Consider the following 23,003-nt stretch of genomic DNA (forward strand, 5'->3'; position numbering starts at 1 on the left):
ATTGGAACTGTTTTGATAATATCAGTATCTTGCCAATGAAGAAATAAATATGGAGTATTTGACTTCTTCCCAGTTACATTTTAACAAAATTCATTCCTTAATATAGTGCCCAGTGGATGATGTGCTTCCACCTCTGCAGATCTGCCTTAGGATGCTCGCCACAACCAGAAAGCCAGTGCCAGCTTAAAGATGTACCCCACCCAGCAAGTTCTAGATTTCAGAATGCCTCAACTTATTTTCCTTCTCAGAGAAATAATCAGAGTCCACAAAGCAAGATTTGTATACCAAAACAGATAAATAGGAAAGATTGCACAAAATGCTGTGATTTAATTGGGAAATAGAGAACTATTATTATAAGAGTAGGATTTTGTCAAAGAATATATATTCAATGAGTCTTAACCATGATTGCTGCATTGCTGTGTGGGTCTCTGTGTTCATGGATTGTCAGTCCTGCCAGATGTTCTTGTTATGCTCTGCTAGCACTAATATTCTTTACATTTTTATTATACTTTTTAATTCTCTCAAAATTACTTACAATAAATGATAAGAGCACCATATTTTATCCAGACTATGAGGGTTTTTTGTTTTGGGGGGGTGTTTTTGTTTGGGATTTTTTTGTTTTGTTTTGTTTTGTACGTGTGTGTGCACGTGCGCAACTGAAAGATCAAACAGTTTGTGCTGTTTGACAGACAAAGTGAAAGTTCCTTCAGAGCCAGAACTAATCACTTAAGGATGTGGAAATTATTTGAGGAGACCAGACAGTTAATCAGGACGTTGGTAGATGTGAGAAATATGGAAGTTTTGGATGTTCAATACTAATCTCCCTTTCAAAGTTGTGTGTATTTTGCAGTTGCAAAAAAAAAGAGAGAGTGAGAAAACTCTTCTAGAAAAAAAATCTTTTTGGATAATATTTTCACAAAATTTTGCAATTCAAACAACTATTGAAATGTATTCTGATTTTCTGAAATCTTAAACAATTAAGTTTGCTCTTTTCATCATTTTGGCACATCACCCACATATATTTAACTTAATCATCCTTTCTCTTATGCTAAGATCTACTCTTTTAATTTAATAAAACATGGCAAATTTTTGGCAGCAGAAACCTTTATACATTTTTAATCTTTCCACTGATGATTTTACAAAACATGGATACATGTGGGAAAGTAGAAAAGGGTTGAAGCTGTTTATTCTTTTCAGTGTTTAGTCTAACTTATGGTGATTCTGTTGGTTAGACCCATCACAGTGGATGGCATCCCCTGAAGGTGGAGTGGCTGTTAGGTATTTAAGATCGCCCTTGTCCTAAAGAAGCTTGCTAGCTAGTAGGGAAGATTGGCATGGATCATTTCAAAAGAACTTATCTGATGCTGGGCTTGAGAAGCAGGATGAAAATTTAATACAGGCACTGAGTCCCCAGTGAACTGGCTCTGGGCAAGTGTAGAAAATGGTGTAGGTGTTGGAAGACAAAGAGATCTTCTTTCCAGGCAGAAGAAGTAACATCAACAGGTGCCTTTTATGTGAAGCCATTCGCTGACTATGTGTTTGTGTTTCTTCATGCTGTATGGTTTCACTCTAGTTAAAAGGGAGTGAGGTGAAAGACTGTGGAAGTGACCAAGAGGGATTATGATGATCGCTTCTGATCAGTCAGTCCAAGGGAGGAAATTAAGAAAAGACTAGGGCAAGGAAGACGGATGGAAGTTATGACAGAATTCAGGGAGCAGTGGATTAGAGAGATATTCAGAACTAAACTCACGTGGCTTAGTGATTAAATATGATAGATGAAAAGGAATGGGAATCTATAATAGTGACCTGCTTGGAGGTTTAAGTGACTAGAAAATTGAGTAGGAAATACAACCTTTTAAGAATATAAATGTTTATTTAAGTTTTGCCCGTGCAGCATTTGAAATACCAGTTAGAAATCATAGCATGAAGATTTTTAAAAACTAAGATTGTTGTCAGTATCAGAGATACATAATGAATTTTGCAAATGATTAACAGATATCTGTTATTTAAAACCATGACAGTGAGACTGGGTGTGGTGGCGCATGCCTTTAGTCCCAGTGCTTGGGAGGCTGAGGCAGGTGAATCTCTGTGAATTCAAGGCCATCCTGGTCTGCATAGAGAGTTCCAGGCCAGCGGATGCTACAGGGGGAGACCCTGTCTCAAAAAGACCCCCCCCAAAAAAAGCCATGACAGTGGATATGGTCACCTAAGAATAAAGGGTGATATCCTAGTTTGTTTGTTTGGGATGGTCTTGATTTATATATACTATTCCAAAGTAGCACTTATCGATACTTCCTCTTTCCCTGTCAAAGCCTCCCCTCCAAGATCATAAAAATTATACGGCCACCCTACATAAGGTGAATACATACAGAAAGAATGTGGGCAATGGTGGAATTCCGAATTCCATACTGGCATTTAAGAGATACTGGGAGTGGAGGATGGAGCTCAGTGTCAGAGCACTCATGTACACAAGCCAGTAGGTTTAATCCTTCGTATGGGGGAGGAGAGAACTGGAAGAGGAGAAACTGGTAGTAGAACCTTGAAGAACTGTGTAGTCTGACCTAAGGAGAGAGTAGAGGGACAGAATGAAAGGCTGAAGAAGTTCACATGTACCTGGCACTGGGGGTGTGGGAGAACTGGTGGGGCCAGAGCTGAGTTACATAGTGAAGAACATGGGGAATTACTTGGTGCAGTGTGGCCTTGTCTAGAATCATTTAGTATTGGTTGTTTGATTTGCTTTACCTTTATCTTTTTTTTAATTTTTATTTATTTTTTTTATGTGTATGCATGTATTGCCTGCATGTAGATAAGTGCACCCGTGTCATGCAATGCCCGCAGAGAACAGAAGAGACTGTCAGATCCCCTGGGACTGGAGTTACGGACAGTTGTTAGCTGCCATGTGGGTGCTGGGATTCAAACCTGGGTCTTCTGCAAGAACAGTCAGTGTTCTTAACCACTGAGCCATCTCTCCAGCCTCTCCCATTTTTAATAAGCATTCAAAGTACCGTTTCTTCATGATATTTTCATAACTACTAGTTTTGATTGATTTCCTCACCCCTACCTGCTCTTCTCCATCTCCCCAGCCCCTCCTGTATGTTTTTTACCCTTCTACCCCCAGCTTTCCCCATTCCATATACATGTCACATGTGTTCTATATCCCTGCCCAGCCCTTCTCCCCTAAATTTTCTTTTATTCCATCTCAAGGGCCCATTGCTGGTTCCCTGACCTCTGTGCACACTCACTCCCATATAAAGACACACATAAAAATGCAAAAGTAGATCTTATCTGAGAGAGAAGATGCAGTATTTGTCTTTTTGAGCTTGCGTTACCTCACTTAATATTGTCCAGTTCTATCCATTTTACTGAAAACTTCATAATTTTATTTTTCCTTGTAGCCCAATGAAATTCCTTTGCATATATGTGCCACATTTTCATTATCCATTTATCTATTAAAGACATTTAAATTGATTCCATTTCCTTGCTATAGTGAATAGCAATAGCAGTGTTGATCATTTTTTCTAGCATTACTTTTCCAATAAAATGATGACCTAATAAAATTATAGAAATGGCATCTATATAGTGATCTTCCAGGGACAGAAGAGTAGGAAAGAAACCTAGGTGACTGTTTCGAGTGAGACCAAGATCCATGAAGGCGGGGAGCGCTGATAGAGACTTGTCAACTTTGTGAATTTCTCTTTCAAGAATTGGTGCATGGCTGTTCCGTAGCTAACATCTATGAAAAGAGAAATTACCTTATTTGTTGAAGTCTTAACTTTTTCTCTCATTTATACCCAGTTATACCCAGTTCCCCAGGTGTTTTTTGGCCTGTCTTGATTTCTCTGCTAAATGCAGCATCTATAATGGCACCTAGAGCATAGGAAGCCTTCAAACAGATGTGTATTGAAGGAAGTAACTGAGGAAACAAGAGCCTGAACGGGAAGCCTGTAGAAGGTCAGCTCTGTGGCAGCAGTAAAAACTGCTGCTGATCCAAAAAAAAAAATCACTAGGCTGGTGTCAGAAGTTTATTTATAGATGAAGAAAACAGAAAATGAGTAAATTCCATATTGGAAAAAGGAGGCAGCAAGGTCTTGTGTTATGGATGAGGAAGAGTAGGGCTAGAGGTTCGAGAGCCAAGGTAGATATGGCTGACAAGGACAAGCCTCAGGTAGCCTCCATGAGCTCACAGCAATGCAGTAGCAGCATCCCCAGCTGTGTTCAGTATAGTCCCAGAGGCTAAAAGGAAAGTGAGACAGTGGAGGGTGTGAAGTACATTTCAAAGCAGCAGTTTAAGATGTGTCAGGATGGAAGCACAGCCAAGAAATAGCTGGGAAGACGTCAGAATCAGGATCGAGGTGGATCAAGAGACAGGTAAAGCATAGGAGGCTGTGGCCACACAAGAAGATGCAGAACAGTTATAGATGTGGCCAGAATGACTGACATTAGGAAAGGAGGGCGAAAGTTTACTAGAAAATGAAGGAACTATGAAGAAGATAAGATTTTTAGTTGGTTCTCCATGGGAACCTCACCAGGAATCATAATAGGAAAAGAAGAGTGAACCAGATAGCAAAACCTCAAACAAATAAAAATGGCTAGGAAAGCAAACTTTAATCAATCATTTATTTAAATAACCAGTATTTCAACAAGTAATTGCCAAGTTACTATTACCAGCCCATGGTACATGTATGATAGTGTAAAATGGGCCTAATGGCTGTGTGGGTCCATAGCGTGAACTTCAAAGGAGGGATTTTTATGGAAAGATTTAAAGCATGTGCAGGAACAATGTGGTCCCCAGTTCACTTCTGGAGATAGGAAGGACAGCAGCAAATTCAAGAGGGCTGGGCTTAGAGAGAAGGACATGGTTCTTCAACAAAGAGCTGGGAGAGGTGGCAGCAGCAGGAGAGGACATGAAGCAAGACTGGGGGAGTGCCTGGGAGGGCAGCACTGACAAGTGAATTGATATTTTAGGCCACAGTCAGGACCAAGAGGAAGGTGAACCAGTGCTAAATTCAGCATTCCAAGCAAGCAGAACACTGGTTTCAAGTTGTTATTCCACATCAATGGATTCTGAATCTGATGTGCTGCTGAGTATCCTGAGTGATGATGTTAATTCACACTCAGTAGTTTGTGTCTTATTCACTCAAAAATTCTTAACTGAGCTCTATTATTCAAGGCTCTTGGCATTGGATATGCACTTGGTAGCTCAGAAATTTCACTGAGGAAGATACTTGCCTTCCTTCAGTTCAGGGTCTGTGTTCCTAGGAACTCAATAGACAGGCTTGAGATGGCTCTGTCAGGGCTGGAGAGATGACTCAGCAGTTAAGAACACTGGCTGTTCCTGCAGAAGACCCAGGTTCAAATCCCAACACCCACATGGCAGCTAACAACTCCCTGTAACTCCAGTTGTAGGGGATCCAACACCCTCTTCTGTCCTCCGTGGGCATTGTACGACACGGGTGGACTTACCTACATGCAGGCAATACACACATACATAAAATAAAAATAATAAAATATTTCAAAAGGAAATGGCTGTGCCATCCTGACAGTGTGTGAAATACTATGCAGTTATTTGTTTATCTGATGTGAAGGTCTGTGGTTTCATCAGGGGTTTTTGTTTTGTTTTGTTTTGTTCTATTTTCTTTTTGAAGTAGGGTCTCCCTGTAGCCCCAGTTGACCTTGAACTCACTATATAGACCAGGCTGGCCTCAGTCTTATAGAGATCCACCTGCCTCTGCCTCCGCCTCCCCAGTGCTTGGATTAAAGGTGTGTGCCACCACACCTAGCTTAAATTAAATTTTTAAAAAAGAAAAGTCAGAAGGCAAGGAATCACTATGGCAGTCATTATGAGCTGTGGTCCTGCACCAGTTCATGAATGGCTTACTCCCCTCACAGTGTTTTTTTTAAATTGTGTGTGTGTATATGTGTATGTGAAGTGCAGGTGCCTGTGGAGTCTAGGAGAGGGCATTGACTCCTCTGGAGCTGGACTTGTAAACCATTGTGAGCCCCCCTCCCCCAACATGAGTCCTGGGAACTGAACTTGAATCCACTACAAGACCAGTATGTGCCATCTCTCAAGCCCCTCTTCACACTTATTTTTAACCAGCTTTGACTGTTCTGTAACTCAGTCTTGTGACTCTTCTCCCCCTACACTCCGTCTACCTAAATCTTGCTATTTCCAAGCCTAACCTGAGGTAACCTATCCCCAATCTTTCATTATTCCAAGCCCTCATCAGCCTCTAACTTGGGCAGTCTTATGAGGTAGTTTTAATCAGTATCACTTAGTGCAGCATATAACTACACTCATATGGTTTCTTAGTTATTGTGGGGCAGATCCCACGCGCTCTAAAACATTCAAGATTTCTGATTAGCAGACCACATACTATGATTTTCCTAACCATCAACACCAGGAGTTTTCTGTGCTCAGTTAATGCTCAGGAGACACCAGGTTCAAGAGAGTCCAGAGACTTGGGCTGGACTTGTGTGCAGTGACTGTCAAGAGGACAGGTGCTGTCCTCCTTGGAATACCAAATAATGATTTATTTGCTTGGTTGTTCTTTTAAGGGTATGCTCTTTCTCATTTCTGCTCCCTCTCTCCTTTCCTCCCTCCCTCTCTCCCCTTCCTCCCCTCCCTCTTTCCTTTTCCCTCTCTCCCTCTCTCCCTCTCTCCCTCTTTCCCTCTCTCCCACTCCCCCAACCCCCTCTCTTCAGACAGGGTCTCACTTTGTAGCCAGGCTGCCCTGGAACTCACAGTGTGGCCTAAACTGGGCTGAAACTCACAGCAGTCTTCCTGCCTCAGCCTTCTAAGAGCTGGGATTATAAGCATGCTCCGTCACACCCAACTACAAATAACGGCTTTTAATATACATCTTATTTTTATTAGTTTTATTCTATGTGTATGAGTGTTTGCTTGCATGTATGTAAGTGCATCCATGTTGTGAAATGCCCACAGAAGGCAGAGAGGGTGTTGTTTCCCCTGGAACTAGAGTTACAGAAAGTTGCTGCCCCCCCCCATATGGGTGCTGGGAATCAAACCTGGGTCATCTACAAGAACAGCCAGTGTTCTTAACTGCTGAGCCATCTCTCCAGGCCCTTGACATGACTTTTTAAAAAAGCGTTGTCTACTTTAAAATATTGAAAATGTTTCACAACACTTTATTATTATTCTTTATTTTTTTGTACATGTGTGGTGGTATGTTTGAGTGTAGGTCTGAGACTGACATCAGGTGAATTTCCTGAATCGCTCCTAACCTTTGTTTTCTAAGGCAAGGTCTCTCACTAACCTGAACTCACCAATTTGTTGAGGCTGGTCAGGGAATCCTGTCTGCACCTACCCACTGCTGGGGACAGGCATGCTTAGCCATTCCCATGTTTTATTGAATTCTGAGCATCAAAACTCAGGTTTGTGTGCTTATGCACTTTATTGACAAAGCTGTCTCCCCAGCCCTCTGTTGTTGTTTAATATTAAAGAAAAACTGTCTTTCTGACTTTCAAAGTAAAATACCTTTTATTTGTCTCATAAATTGTATTAGGAATTAAAATACTGTAATCAAATACAATTAGTTTCATTTTAAGTGTAGATTTTTGTTTGTTTTCTTTTTCTGAGGCAGGGTCTCATAACCAGAGCCCAGCCTGGCCTGGAACTCATGGGAACCCTGCCTCTGTCTGCAGACTGCTGGGCTACAGGTACACACTACCTTACCCAGCTAACTGGTTTGGGGTTTTTAGTTAAAACATGGTGATTTTTTTCTGGAAAAGTTTCTTTTGTCTACCTTCTTTTTACCTTGGTTTTGTTGTTCGTGGTGGTTTCTTTTGTTATTTAAACTAACAATTATGTGTGTGTGTGTGTACGTGTACTATGGTTTACAGTGTGGTATTTCAGTGTATGTATATTATGTGTAGTGATCAAACAATGTAATTTCTATCTCCTCATTTATGCCTGGACCTTTGAGCTCCCTTCCCTGTCTTGTGTTTTCAGCCAGTAAAAATATGTTAGAGCATGTTCCAGTGCTATCATTTTCCTGGTGTCTCTGGCCATTGCCTGGCCTGGCATGTGTGGCAGTTGTATCCTCGCTGTGATTTCCATGCTGCTCCCTTTGCCTGTGCTGCTCTCTGCTTACTTCTCAGCTACTACCTGTCTGTGCCAGTGCTTCCATCTGTCCCCCCACAATTTGTTTCTCTATTTTCTAATTAAGAGCATGTTCAACATTATACTGCAACTGCAATTTTTCAATTGCAGATTAAGTTTGTCTTTTTTGGAAAACCTTTACCAACCTCTATGACCAAAAATACTCTCAAACTACATAGCAATGTGTGGCAAAGCTCATCAAAGTACATATCAGCAGTCTTATTTTTGAAGGAGTGTTTAAGCACTCCCTGACTCCAGAGCTCTTCCCTTTAACGTAAAATATGATTTCTGTTTTCATTTTCATTTGAAGGGTAGACTCTTTTGGGGTGGGGGAGGGTACACTCACCCATGTAGTTGCATATAGAGGCAAGATGTTGAGGTTGCAATGCCATTGTCAGTCATTTCTCCACCTTATTTTTTGAGGCAGGGCCTGAACCTGAAGCTTGCCATTTCAGCTAGTCTCCACCTCCCAGTACTGGGATTACATGCACATACCACCACCCTTGTGGGTGATGCAGATCCAAACTCAGGTCCTCATGCTTGGGTAGTAAGCACTTTACCCAATGAACCATCTCCCCAGCCCCTGCATTTTGTATTTTAAGAGAAGTTTTAAGTCACAGCAAAACAACAGAAACTAGTTTCCACTAACCCTCTGCCATCATACACCTACAGTCTCTTTCACTGTCATCATCCTCCATCTGAGAACCTTGACACATAAATGTCACTCCAAATCCATAGTTGACATTAGGGTCACTCTTGATGTTCATATTTATCAGTTCCCCATCACTATACTGAATACTTGATGTGGGCTACTTTTGATAAACAGCTTTATTTTGGCTCCCATTTCTAGAGGTTCAAGTCCAAGATCAGTCAGCACCATGGGTTTGTGCCTTTGGTGATGGCAGCTCATCATGATGAAACCTAATGGTAGAAGAAGGTGAAGAAACAAAAAAAAAATCATTTCAGGAGCATGGAATGGGAGAGTAGGAGAGTTGGGGGACAGGCTAGGTCACACAGTCCCTTCAAGGCTATCCACCCCTTGCCAGGACCATCAGGCAGACTCTCATAGTGCCACCATTCCTAGAAGCAAGCCTTTATATATCAACCACTAGGGCATTTATATCCAAGCCACTGTGTTTCCACCATTAAGGAATCATATGGAGTAATTTCACTGCCCTCAAACTCCAGGGTCCCCTGTGTCTCCATAGTTCTGCCTTTTCCAGAATGTCCTGTAGTGAAGGTAATGCAGTGTGAAGCCTTACAGGTTGGCTTATGTCATCTAGTAATAGCATTTAAGTCCTTCCATGTTGTACTTGCCTAACATGTACAAGGCACCAGATTCAGTCCCCAGGCTGAATAATATTCTGTTTTCCAGATGTACCACAGTTTGTTTATCTACTCACCTCGTTCCCAAGGGACATCATGGTGTCCACTGTGTACAATAAAACCTCTGTCTGGTGTTCTCCCTCCACATCTTCATTTTACCTTGATAGGGGCTACTCAGTATCATGCTCCGTTGACCTCCTCATAATGTTGGCAGAAACCCTTGCTGACCTCAGGCTTCTGTCCTAGGAGTCTTCACAGCCCCTAATCTACCAGCCTGACTCTATTGCAGTTACTGTTGTCCTTCCCTGCCACTGATTACAAAGAGAAAGTATTCTTTTCACATCCTTCGGCTGAACTCACTATTCGAAACAAAAATAGGTATTTAATGTGTTTTCAATGAATGAATGCACAAAATAACTAGAGGAAAGGGATATTGCTTGCACTTTTAAGGGTTTTTTTTTTTTTTTTCACCTGTATCCCAAATGGCACCCTCCCATTTGCCCCCCCATTTTGTTTTGTTTTTTAACATTTTGTGTGTGTTTATGTGGGTGTGGGTGTGGGTGGGTGGGTGTGGGTTTGGGTACACTTGTGCCATAGCAAACATATGAAGGTCAGGACAACTTGAGCCATCTCACTGGCCCCTGTTAACACTCCTTAAATACAATGTATACATCAACCATTTATATTCCTGAGTAAGGTATTAAGACCCACCAATCACAAAGAAATAAAACTTGTGCCTATATGTGTTTGTATTCAGATTTAGTTATTTTTTTTTTAACTTTTACAAAAACTTTATCGAGAATTTCATACATGCATATGAGGTGTTTTGATCAAATCCATGCCCACTCACTCCCCTCCAACATTCTCCCCTCTGAAGAGGTAACCCTAAAATCTTTTAAGGATTAGATACAAGCTCCCACATACTTTTGACATTTTGACATTTTTGGCATTTGGAACAGAGTGTGTTGCTAAATGACTTGGGCCTGTTAGCAGTTCTTGGCCTTTTTAAAACAAAACCAGTTTCATAGAGCTGGGTACGAAACCCAGGGCCTTGTATGTGCTAGGCAATTGCTCTTCCACTGAGCCATACCCCAACCTTTCTTTTCATTTCTGTTAAAAATTAAGAGAGATGAAGCTGGAGGGAAACAAACAGAAGACAACAACAAAACACTGGTCTGGTGATACAGCACAGTAATAGAGCCCTTGCCTAACATGAACAGGACCCCAGGTTCAGTCCACTAGGGGGCAAAGACAGAGGCAGACCTGTGAATCAAGTTTACTACTTCTTTTCTTAATCTTAGTGTCTCCAAAATTTTTCAGGCTTCATTTACATAGCATTGTACAGATTTGGGAGTAATAGACTTTGAGCTCTGATTAGGAGTACGTGATAGTATTTTCACTGAAGTGTAGTGAATTATGAGAAAACCTTCAGGTTTCGTCATTGGCTCATTGCTTTATGTTTAATCCTTGGTTGTTTGCTCTGTGCCTAGTCTTACATGACTAGTAGTGCTTGCCACTTTGACTCTGAGACAGTTATTGCCTCAGTGTTAATAATTTTTATCGAAAGACTGTTTTCACACTGTAGCATCTCATTTTATTCTCCAGTGAGTAATGAGATGAAAAGGTAGAGAAACACTGGTTAAGAGCACCGAGTGCTCTTACAGAGGTCTCAAGTTTGGGTCCCAGCACCCACATAGTGGCTAACAACCATCTATAACTCTAGATCCAGGGGATCCAATGTCCTCTTCGGACCCCCTTGGGCATTGCATGACATGGGTACACTTATATACATGCAGGCAATACATTCATACACATAAAATAACATAAAAGTAATCAATAATATACATACATGTTAAGTTGCTTGCCTAACTTCACACATTTAATACATGACAAGGCCAGCAATTCCAGCCTAGTTTTTTTATTCCAAATTGGTTGTTTCTCTAGGTACCATTCACTTGTTTTTTCTTTCTCTGAATCAGCTCTTCAGAGTGTTGCTTCAGTATTCTGCTTTTAAAATAGAAGCATACTTATTTCAAACACAGGTAGAAAGCAAACTCAGGGCTTGTTTTGTTTTAGGTTTCTTGGGTTTTGCCATGACCCTATCTGGATTTGGTAGAGTAAACATTGGAGATGGAACAATATTGTATATTAGTTTTTCATAGTAAATAAAAATTTACTATAAGGAGTAAGACCCCTGAGGGAATGGTTCGGTAGTAGAGTGCTTGCCTAGCATACGTAAGGCTTCAGGTTCAGTTCCAAGCACTGCAAGAAGGGAAGGGGGAACATGAGAGCAGAGGAAGGAGGGAAGGACTTACCTAGAAGCAGTGCTAAGTTATTGTTTCAGATCCCTGTTACCTTGTTTTATAAACAAGTCTGTATAATTCTTCTACCTGCCCTAAATTGGGCATAGTTATTCCAAATGAGATTTAATACTTAATGTAACTGCAAATTAAAAGTGCAGGATTTGCTAGTAAATTGAAGATGGTAGTAGCTCAAAGCAGGAGACTCAGGTTTACCTACCCTTATATCCTTAGTGTTGGGACATCACATAGTCTGAATATCTGGCATTTAATAGATACTCAGGAAATGTTCATTAAATTTGGTGATAGGTATGTATCGATGAAAGAGAAAAACGTTAGCTTCATTTGTTTTACAAGTAGAATGTTAATACACTATTCTGTGTTTTATAGCTTCTTATGGCTTCGAAGCTATATAGTTATAATAACATAGGATCATTGCCTTGGTCCCTCAAAATAAATGCATACTTACATCCAGCTCCATTAGTCTGACCTTTCAGGATATTTAAGTTACTGTATAATGGGTACAAATGCCCACATTAAGTCCCCTTAATATTACTCCAAGGCAGTGTGATTTGAACAAGTGACTTACCCTCTCCACATATCATCTTTTGCATGTGTAAAACAAGGATGACAATTATACCCTTAATAATAAAACTTTCCTAGACATTAAATGAAATAAGCCTGAGTTCTGGTCCCAAAAGTCTTCAGTAAGTCATTACCATCTCAGTGGAGTAGTTGTTGGTGCTGTACCTTGGCCTTTCTGTACTCTGATTTTCTTCAGAGCAAGGACTTCTTTTTTGCTTATCTTTATAACCTGTCTTAGCTTAGGGCACTCTTTAGAACCTGTTTTAGCAGGCACTCAGTAGGATGCTGCATTGAACAAAGCAGGCAGTTTTTCTAAGACTAAACAAGCTCATAGAGATGACCCAAACAGGTTTAGAGTAACATTTTAGGCAACTTTACAAAAGATTCAAATGAAATCCTCAGAGTCAAACCCATATCTTTGAGTACTGAGACTAAAACACTTTTCACAAAACTTTCTTGCATCTCTTAAATATGTAAAAATTTTTTCCTGGCCAGTTATTAAAATATAGTATCATTATAGAATTTGAAAAAGATACCTTTTTAAATTAAAAGGTCAATTGATTTTTTTTACTTACTAATTTTCAACAAAAACTGCACATAAACATTTTACCATTCTATCCTAGCCTTTTTAATGTCTAGAGAAAATATGACAACAGGTAACTGAACATGAATATGAAAAGGAACAAATAAGAGGAGTCTGAAGAGATATGGAAAGGGTAGGTAAGTGAGTGCTTTACAAATGAAAGCAGATGTATGAAATTACAAGCTGTCAGGTCAGCAACAGAAATGAAGATGATAAAGTGCTTCCATACATGGATTGTACTATTCATTTTGCCCAGTCCTGCCCCCTCCCTCAGTGCTCATGGGAGGGGAATGGGAAGTAGCTATAGCAAGTGGCTTTTCCAACAGCAGAAAGAAAAAGGATCTGAGAAGGTGTTTCTGACTGTAAATTATTTCTATTTGTCTTATAACTGCTTTCCCATTTGTGTGGATTTTGTTACTAATGTCTAAGGAGCAAAATTAAAGGTATCCATATACACAGTCCTATAAATGGCAGTAAATATGTATCCATGTAAGAATTATATTGCATGTGACTGTGTATGAACTTCCTTCAACACTCCCCAAGAATAAATGCTAGTGTGTTAGCTTGCAGTTAACGATACAGTGCGCTGATCCAAAGGACATTTGCCAGAGATACCCTCTCTGTATATCCTTGTATCAAATCACCTAAATTATTGCCTTGCTTTCTTTAGATCTCCATTATTTTTTAAGTCACCATAATGCAAAATATCTTAAACAGTATTGTATCTGAATTATTTTTCCTCTTATTTAGTGATTTCTAGTAACTACCAGACCTGTCTCGGACTTCTGATGCATTATCCACTCATCGGGGATGTGCACTCACTGATTCTTAAGGCTCTGTTTCTTAGAGACCCAAAGGTAAGCTTTCTTAGGAAAATATGCCTAATCTTAAGTTGTATGAAAAATTCACTGCTCCATCTGAGTATAATAATTCCTAATGTAGAATTTGCCTAACGAATGATTTATCTAATGTGGAATTTGTCAAAAGTTACAAGCCAAAATTCACGAATCTAATTGGCTAGCATTTTAGCAAACAAATTCAGTAGACAGCGGCCTGAGAAACGGGAGCCCAGGGGTCCTCATGTCACTCAGCAGCTGTCCTGCCCTCCCACCTTCCTGATTGCTTAGTGAAATAGTTGAACAACTGCTACTTCTTGCAGCCAAACTTATTTTTGGTGCCCCTCATAAGTGATGATTTATTCAAGTAGGATCTTTGGGGCCACATGAAGAAAGAAGAGCTGCGGTGAGGTATGGAGGAACTACCGTGGATACATTTCTTATTTTATAGCTTGCAAGTAACCTAGTAAAGATTTAAACAGACTTTAACACCGATTTCTCTCTTTGAGTGTTAAGCAATTCATCAAAAATTTTCTTTACACTTCACAGAAAAAGTGTGCTCTTTTACAACTAATGTTATATTTCTTGAAAATAAGAACATTTAATGATCTAAAAAAATCTGTGAATTCTTGCTACTTTTGAGCCAAACAAAAATATTGGATGAAGAGTGAGAAAGCTTCAGACGGAGTCTCAGAGCGCCAGGCATTAATGGCAACCCCAGCTTGGGCTCTTTGGCAACCCTCCCAATAGTCACATTGGCAGTTGTCAAACTGTCTCTGAGTCAGTCAGTCTGTCTGTGAGTTCTGTTGCCAAAGCTCTGTTTGATCATCTATTATCTTTAATTATATTCTCTATTCTGTGACATGGAATTTTCTTCTGCCTATATCTGCTTTTTATAGAAACTTGAACTTTTTATACCATCTCTTTTACACAAATCAATTGTGTTAACCATAGCTTATCATTTCCTTGATGTGTAAGGAAGCTTACTGTATCTCTATTTCTAGCTACATATACATATATGTAAGTCACATTTACTTTTATTGTTTATATATTTTTATTTTGTGTATATGAGTGTTAATGCCTGCATGTATGCAAGTGCACCCGTGTCATGCAATGTCCAGAAAGGACAGGAGAGTGTTGGATCCCCTGGAACTGGAGTTATGAATGACTGTTAGCCACCATGTGGGTGCTGGGATTTGAACCCAGATCTTCTGCAAGAGCAGCCAGTGCTTTGAATCACTGAGCATCTCTCTAGCCCCACCACTATACCACCAGTGCCGCACCACATTTACTTTTTAACAATAACACCAACAACAAAAAGAGTAACAAAGATGAGGTGCTGGTCAGTGATATATAAGTTTTGATACAAATTTAAGGCTCATTCTTTCACCTCAGCTTTAGAAACTCTTAGTGCTATAAGATGGAAAAGTTTGCTAAATTTCAATTCCCTATTTGTGGGCAGGGATTGGTTCATTTGACAAAGGAAATGAATGTGTTATCATAACTATCAGTAATTTTAACCTACCTAAATATGGCTGATCCTTTTATGAGTCGGTTGTCCAGCTTCAAAATTCTTATACTAAGTCCAGCAATAGACTCTCACTGCCTTTCGTGTTAGTGTGATTTTTTTTTTCCATTTTGCTAGCCTATCTTTTTTTTTTTTTTTGGTCTTTTTGAAGCAGGGTCTTCCTGTGGCCCCAGCTGTCCTGGAACTCACTATGTAGACCAGGCTGGACTTGAACTCACAGAGATCCGCCTGCCTCTGCCTCCCAAGTGCTGGGATTAAAGGCGTGTGCCATTTTTATCTTGGTAAAATAGAATGAAACAAATTGTACAAGCATTAAAAATATAGTTTCTTTCAGATTTAAGGGGGAAAAGTAATAACTTTAATATCTAAAAAAGCAAAATCCTTGTTTTACATTCAAAGTCTTACCAACAGAAAACATGGCCATGAAGAGTGAGAAAGCTTCAAATAGTGTATCAGAATACCAGGCATTGATGACTTAGAGGTCTCCAAGCTAGCAAGAGTGGCTTTCTGGCCTTTGAATCTACTCATTCCCTTCTGAGATTCCTGGCATCCATTCTGCCTTTTTCATGAAGCCATTTCCAGGTTCAATTAGGCCATTTCCTCCCCTTTGAGTCAGGGTAACACTCCATTTTACCTACCCATATGCACACCTTTTATCAGTTGTTCCTCCTCAACAATGAATCCTGCTAATTGTTTTAAACTTTGTTTTTATTTTGTGAGTGTTAATGCCTGAATGTATGTAAGTGCACCCATGTCATGCAGTGCCTGAAGAGGCCAGAAGAGGGTGTCGGATCTCCAGGAACTGGAGCTGCAGACAGTTGTTAGCTGTCATGTGGGTGCTGGGATTTGAACCAGGTCTTCTGCAAGAGCAACTATTGCTCTTAACCACTGAACCATCCCTCCAGCCCCCTGCTCATTTTTAATGACTTGCTTTGTCCTACATATACTTGATAAGAAAATATTGCTAGAACTGAATTCTGCTTCAAATACTATGTATCTTTCCAGAATCCCACATTGACTCTAATCTAAATGAACCTCACTCACCTGGATCCTGTATCTACAGTCCACACACCATAGCCAGTGTAATTTTTATTAAGACAGTGAATTAGCCCTACCTATTGAACTTAAAGAGCATCTAATTCCTTAATTTGTTCTGTCAGAATTCCCTAAAAACTTGTTTCTACCTTCAAATGTTATAAAATAAAGATGACTCAGCAAATAATTTCCTTAGTGTACTTTACTGAAGCTATCAGCATTTCAGAACTGCAAAAGAGTTAGATAGTCTAACTCCTCTTTCACTGAGGAACTGTTTAGAATCAGGATGAAGCTTAAAGATTTAGTCAGGGTCACAGAGCTTATGAGTGGCAATGCTAGCAATTTAACCTGGGTCTTAAGCTACCTTTCTGCACAAGAGCTACAGTATTATCATTCGTTTGCAAGCCAGTGGTACCCTACCTGTGTGCATCTCACATCAATTCTTGTGTTTACAATGGACAGTATTTGAACCTGTAATAAATGGCCCCAAGCCCCAGTTGAGATTTTCAAGCATATACTTTATTACAAGACTGGCTTTCAAAAATCTCATGGAGCATGCTGATCCTACACACAGCACATAGGAATCCTAAGCTTAGCTCTTCAGCCCAGTCATGACTCTCATTTTCTTTTCTGTTAAGCAGATTCCATACACAGTCCACAAAATGAAGCTAGAAAGACAGGAAGACAGTCTGAAAAACAGGAAGTGATTAAAACATTGTTGTAGCTGGTTGTTCAATTCAAAAAAATTTTAAAACCCAATTAGAATCAAAAGTCATAGAAAATGTGAACATATTGTGTTCCTTAAATAACCAGATGTTCTCTCCTTCCTGAAGGCAGTAAGGGCTAGGAATAAAGGCTTAAAACTATTGTTTTAAGTTAACTGTGAATTTTGAAAATCTGTTTCTACCCCTTAGCAAATAAAATTCTAATACAGAAGCATAAGCAAAGTAATTTTCATTTTTTGGTGCTCTTATTTGTGTTGTATGTTGATGTGTTAACCTTATCACAAAGACTTATTACAAATGAAATACAGTGTGTGGATTACCATTTTAGATTATGCAGTAAGATTTTGACAGCTACCATTTGTTTTGAAGTGTAGAATATCCAGGGAAAGTTTTTTTTCTAGCAAGCAACTCTTTCAGCAATGACTAGTGCTGTTAATAGGAGAAAATTGCTACTTACAGAACAATTTTATAGTCATCCTTTACATAGAAACATGCTAGAAAAACATAATATGTATCCTTGACCAATTCCAGTCTGTCTTTTGTTTCTGATTGTGTTTAACTTTTACTTTTTTAAAATTACAAAACTTCAGGTTTCAGATTCTATGCTGGTGATTATATTTTTACTCATTTAATTTTAAAAACCCATTGTAGTTGTAGCATTTCTGTTATTGCCTACTATCATTGTTAAAATGTCTGTCAAAACTAAAATATATTTACTGAATTCAGATCTACTAGTCAGGTGACACTGCTGTAAATGTCCTTTCTCTATTGTCATCCTTTGTAGCTAAGCCTTTCAGGCCTCACAAGCACCCATGTGATTCTGAAAAGAAAACACACCATGACCTTTAATTAATTCTCAGAATGTTTCTGTCAGGGGTTTACTGAGATTCTATAGTATGTTTCTAATGATGTCTAATGATGTTTTTTGTTATAATTTCATATTTTAAATATCTCATCCCCACCCCTGAAAACTAGACATTTCTGTGAAAATTGGCATTCTTGAGGAATCATTAGTTTCTGTTCCTAAGTGGCTACTTTTTTTTTTCATCACTAACTGTCCACTGGACCCTTTTTCATCACAATTAGATGTTGATTATATTTGATATTTAAGTATTAGTTACTAAACAAGTATGTTTTCATATCTGATCAGAAATAGAACTTTTCAATACAGATTAGCATTTTTTAAAAAATCAATAAACGATTTCTGTAAAGCAGCCATCCTCAATGAGGGATATAAATATTTTATTAAGCCAGTATTTGAAGTTTATTGTTTTCAGACATTTCATAATATTAAAATCAGGTGTTTCTCAAAACCAATTATGAGTTTTATAGCAGCCTTAAATAACTTTGAATTCATTTTATGTATTTTAAATTCACTAATTACTTAGCCATCTTTATTGTGTATCTTCTATAAACTAAGCAATGTTTCATTAACAATGATATAATGATCAACAACAAAAAAGATAAGGCCCTCATAATAATAAGGAAAGAAAAAATTGTTCAGTATGTCATAAAGGATGCAAATAGAATGTCACCATTAAAGTAGGAGTTGTTACAATTATGGGTGACTGAGGCCTAATTTAGGTAGGTTGCTCAGAAGGCCTTCTCTAGGGGGACACCATTCAGATAGAAAAAGATGAGGCAGCCAGGCAAATGGTAGCTAGAAAGCCTCTAGACAGGGAATGGCAAGTACAGGCTCCTGGGTTGAAGAGAGCTTAGACTATTGGTGAGCTGAAAGACCAACATAGCCAGAGCTGCAAGCCAGGCAAGCTGGGAGCTGCTGCCTGCCTTGTTCTTCCTGCTACTCTTACTGGTGGTATAAAGTGAGCTACTTCAGACCACATTTTCAAACAGCAGAGACATTGCTAGTTTCATTGTGATTCTTCCTGACAATTGAGACATCCACTTATGAAGACATCCTCTTAATCTTGCCAGAAGTTTCTAGAAGTAGCCCTGGGGATTTACTTCTTGGTAAGCACACTGACAAATAAGCCTCTGCAGTTTTAGAGGTCCAACTGGTAGGGTATTGCTGTTTATACAGACTGTGGCCAGCACTTCTGACTCTTTTAATCATACATAGACTACTTTGATCTTGGGAGATTCATCTTGCTACCTTCTCTGTAACACCAGTTTTTGGCAGTTTTGCTTCTGTTTTTGTCAACATATGCTGCACTCTATAGTGACAAACCAGACCATTCTTTCTCCCTACTAAAACCCAAGCTCATCAGAGTCACAGACGAAATCCCTAAGAAAACTAGCCCAACATCTGCCACAGGACAGAGGTTCAACCACTGTGTTTATTAGATAAGCCACTCCTTTTCTCGTCTGGAGCATGAAGAAGCTGGTCCACATACACTGAATGAACCCTTCTGTAGATTCAGCTTCATTCACAAGATATAGTTTATTCTCAACTTTCTGCTTACAGAGCAAAATAATTGGTGCATTAATGTAGGATGCTATGTACTTCAGAAAAAAAATAGTTAACCTTTGTGGAAGGCAAAAGGTGTGAGAACATTATAGAAAGTTCTCATTGAGACTATAGAGTCAGGTGTGAGGAATTCACTTAGTAATGTTACTTCAGCTTGAGAAAACAGGAAGCTCCAAGGGATTGCTGAAGCAAGTGGCCAGCCTGGGCTATATAGTTCTCTGTCTAAAGTCATTAGGAGACCCCTGAGGGACCCTCAGAACCACATGTGTTTGCAAACACTGATTATTGTGAGTGTACCAAATATATAGGGAGTTTTTATTTGATAGTATTTTATTCAACATTATAGAATGTTCCATTTTTCATGTTTTTAAAACATAATATTTTATGTGTATTTTACGTACATGTATGTAAGTATACCTGTGTCATGCAGTGCCCACTGAAGCCAGAAGAGGGTATCAGGTCCCCTGAAACTGGAGTTATGGCGAGTTGTTTGCCACCTTGTGGGTGCTGGGGACCAAACCCAGGCCTTCTGCAAGAACAGCCAGGGCTCTTAACCACAGAGCCATCTCTCCAGCCCCTGACCTTGCATGTTCTTTTTCAACATAATTAAATGTTTTGTGTCATCAGTGAAAAAATCAGCGTAAAAGGATCACATTCCAAGGATTTTTATTAGATTATTACCTATACTTTCTCATCATAACAATATTTGTTGAAAATAGGCATGTCTTTATTTATACCTTTAGTCAGTCCAGAAAATTTAGTGATTTTTATTCTGGGCAACTGAAAATAGCTATGAAACTTTATAGAAATGATTGCTCTATATATTTTAAAAGAGAGCATTTACTGAGAAACAATTCAATATAATGGTAATCATTTTCTCCTGAAGAACTGAAGAGATTAAAATCTGGGTTAATTCTGTTCTGGCTAATAGTAAGCAAAGCAAAAACTACAAACCAATCTTCTGATTGTTATTCAATGTCTTTTATAAATAAGAAAAATATATTTAGGGGGAAAGATTTATTCTAAGAACACTACTAAGACTCTTAAATCGATCCTATGCATGTGTCTTCTGAAAGTCACTCTAAAATCATAAATGTAAAACTAATATAACAATCATAGTGAAGTGATTTTCACAGGTTCTTGAGGCCAAGGAATGAAGTGGCCATCCTGGATTGCCACTGATTGCTGTGTTGTCCCCAGGGAAATAGTTTAGCCTTTCGCTGCCTTACATTCAGGTCCATTCATTGTTTTATACAGGTGGCTAGTCAGGCCTTAATTAACTATTGTGCTGGTCAGCTTTAGTGTCAACTTGACACACCTGGGTAGAGGGGTCCTCAATTGGAGAATTACCTCCATTGGACCTTTCTGCCGGGTGTTTTCTTGATTTTTGAGTAATGTGGGATGGCCCAGCCCACTGTAGGCAGTGCCACCCCTGGGCAGGTTATTCTGTATTGTATAAGAAAGCAGGTTGAGCATGGGTCAGGGGACCAAGCCGATAAGCAGTGTTCCTCCATGGCCAGTGCTTCAGTTCCTACCTCCAAGTTCCTGGGCTTCCTGATGAACTGTGACCCGGGAGATGTGAGCCAAATAAACCCCTTCCTCCCCAAGTTGGTATTGGTCAGAGTGTTTCATCACAGCAACTGAAGGCATACTAGAACAGCTATCTTCTTTGAAAATCATCTCCAGATCTAAGTACTATAGCAACCTAGCTAATCACTTGCTTTCTTTACTGAAGATGAAGCAGTTTCTTCAAAAGAGAAAAGTCCAGGACTAGAGAGATGGCTCCAAGGTTAAGAGCACTGGCTCTTCTTGTAGAGGACCCGGGGTTGGTTCCTAGCACCCTCATGGCAGCTAACAACCATCAGTAACTCCAGTTCCAGGGGATCCCACCAGATCTAACAGGGATCTGACCTTGACCTCCATGGGCATTGCACAACATGGGTGCACCTACCTACATGCAAGCAATACACGCATACTTAAATAATAAAAATATATAAAATAGAGAAAAGTCATCACTGTTTCTCTGTCGTTTTATTGAGAGTCGAAAGATGTTAAAAATTTATGACAAAAGGATTATAAACATAAAAGTGAAAAAATTGAAAAAATCATGACTATAATATAAGTAGTTAGAGCCACACATATGTTTCTTTTGCTCCTTAAGTATATTAAGGATATTAACTCAGTAAACATTTTATTAATTTGAGATGTTAAATATATTGTGGGTTCCTTACATATCTCCTGGTAGTGTACCTAGAAAAGAATTGCTGAACATAATTTCCTTTGGAAAAGACTGTTCTGAAGTTTGCTTTTCTCTCTGGTGATGACAAGTAGCTGTCTGTAACAAGGTACGATACAGATGTTTTTTAAACAAACACTTAATTTTTCTCTTCAAGGTAATGGTGGCATTTTATTAATGAACCTAAGCTTTTTCCCAGAAATTCATTCTGTGGAGAGAACATTTTGAAATTGGATATTTAGAAATGTTTCATTCATTTGTGACATTTTGACTAAAGGTAATCTGGGTTTATTACTTCTTAGAAACTTTGAAAGAACATCTGAAGTGATGAAGACAGATTTTCTTAAATTGGTTAGTAATCTTCTGGGTGGCAAAGTCAAGTTTGAATCTGTCCTTGAAAACCATAGAAGCACAATATCTCTGATCAATTCTTTAAAAGAGCTGATTCCCACTGGAAAAGGTTTAAATTGTCTTAAAGAAGAATCTTGACGTGGTTGGAGAATTAGGACTTGAATGCTTTACTTTAGCAAGGGCAAGTAGCAAGCTCCTTCTATTCAGATTCATGTTTCTGTATAGCTCTGTCCAGAGTAAACTGACCTTAGCAATGCATTTAACGGAATTCTAAGAGTGGAGAAGCATGTTCAGTTTATTGCTACTGGTAAAACTATGTTTTTTAGAAAAAACAAAAACTTATAAGCAAAGTATTATAAAATAATTTAAATATACCTTCATCTCATTTTAAAATTATATCCTACATATATTTTGTGATATACAAAACAGATTAGTACATGTGGTACATGCATATGGTTTTTAAATAAATAAAATTATACATATAAACGGTACAGAACACGTGATTTTTTTTTAAGTAGGAGTATAATAAAAGAAATTAAGAGATACCTACTCCTAATAACTAATCCTGAGTTAGTTAGGATGAAAATCTTGGAACTAGCACCTAGTACACAGATTTATTTCCCAGATACAGCTGTTAGAAGAACATCCAGGGAAGAGATGCGTCTTTCCCTTAACCTTATGATGAGGAAATTCACCCAAACTCCTCAGATAACACAGGTGACCTTAATACCTCCTGGGTCTTCATGATTAGGTTATGAAGGCTATGTGCTTATAATTGGCATTAGTGTTTTTTGTTGTTTTTTTTGTTTTGTTTTGTTTTTGTTTTGTTTTGTTTTTTTGTTTGTTTTTTTTTTTTTTTTTTTTTTTTTTTTTTTTTTTTTTAAAAAAAAAAAAAAAAAAAAAAAAAAAAGAGGACGATAAATCTTTCACTGTGATATATCAAAATAA

General features: G+C 38.8%; 1 protein-coding gene across 8 annotated transcripts in view; it reads left to right on the forward strand.

Moving 5' to 3' along the window:
- The window catches only part of Tbc1d5 (TBC1 domain family member 5), a 545,935-nt gene that overhangs the window by 410,884 nt on the left and 112,048 nt on the right, over positions 1–23,003 (forward strand). For all 8 annotated transcript variants that reach the window (XM_029554511.1, XM_017802415.2, XM_029554510.1 and 5 more), the window contains one exon: positions 13,667–13,773. In XM_029554511.1, the coding sequence (XP_029410371.1) occupies positions 13,667–13,773 (107 nt within the window). The remainder of the gene's footprint in view (positions 1–13,666; positions 13,774–23,003) is intronic.

The sequence above is a fragment of the Nannospalax galili genome, unplaced genomic scaffold (assembly GCF_000622305.1).
Source record: "Nannospalax galili isolate Female #2095 unplaced genomic scaffold, S.galili_v1.0 scaffold364, whole genome shotgun sequence".
Taxonomy (NCBI): Eukaryota; Metazoa; Chordata; class Mammalia; order Rodentia; family Spalacidae; genus Nannospalax; species Nannospalax galili.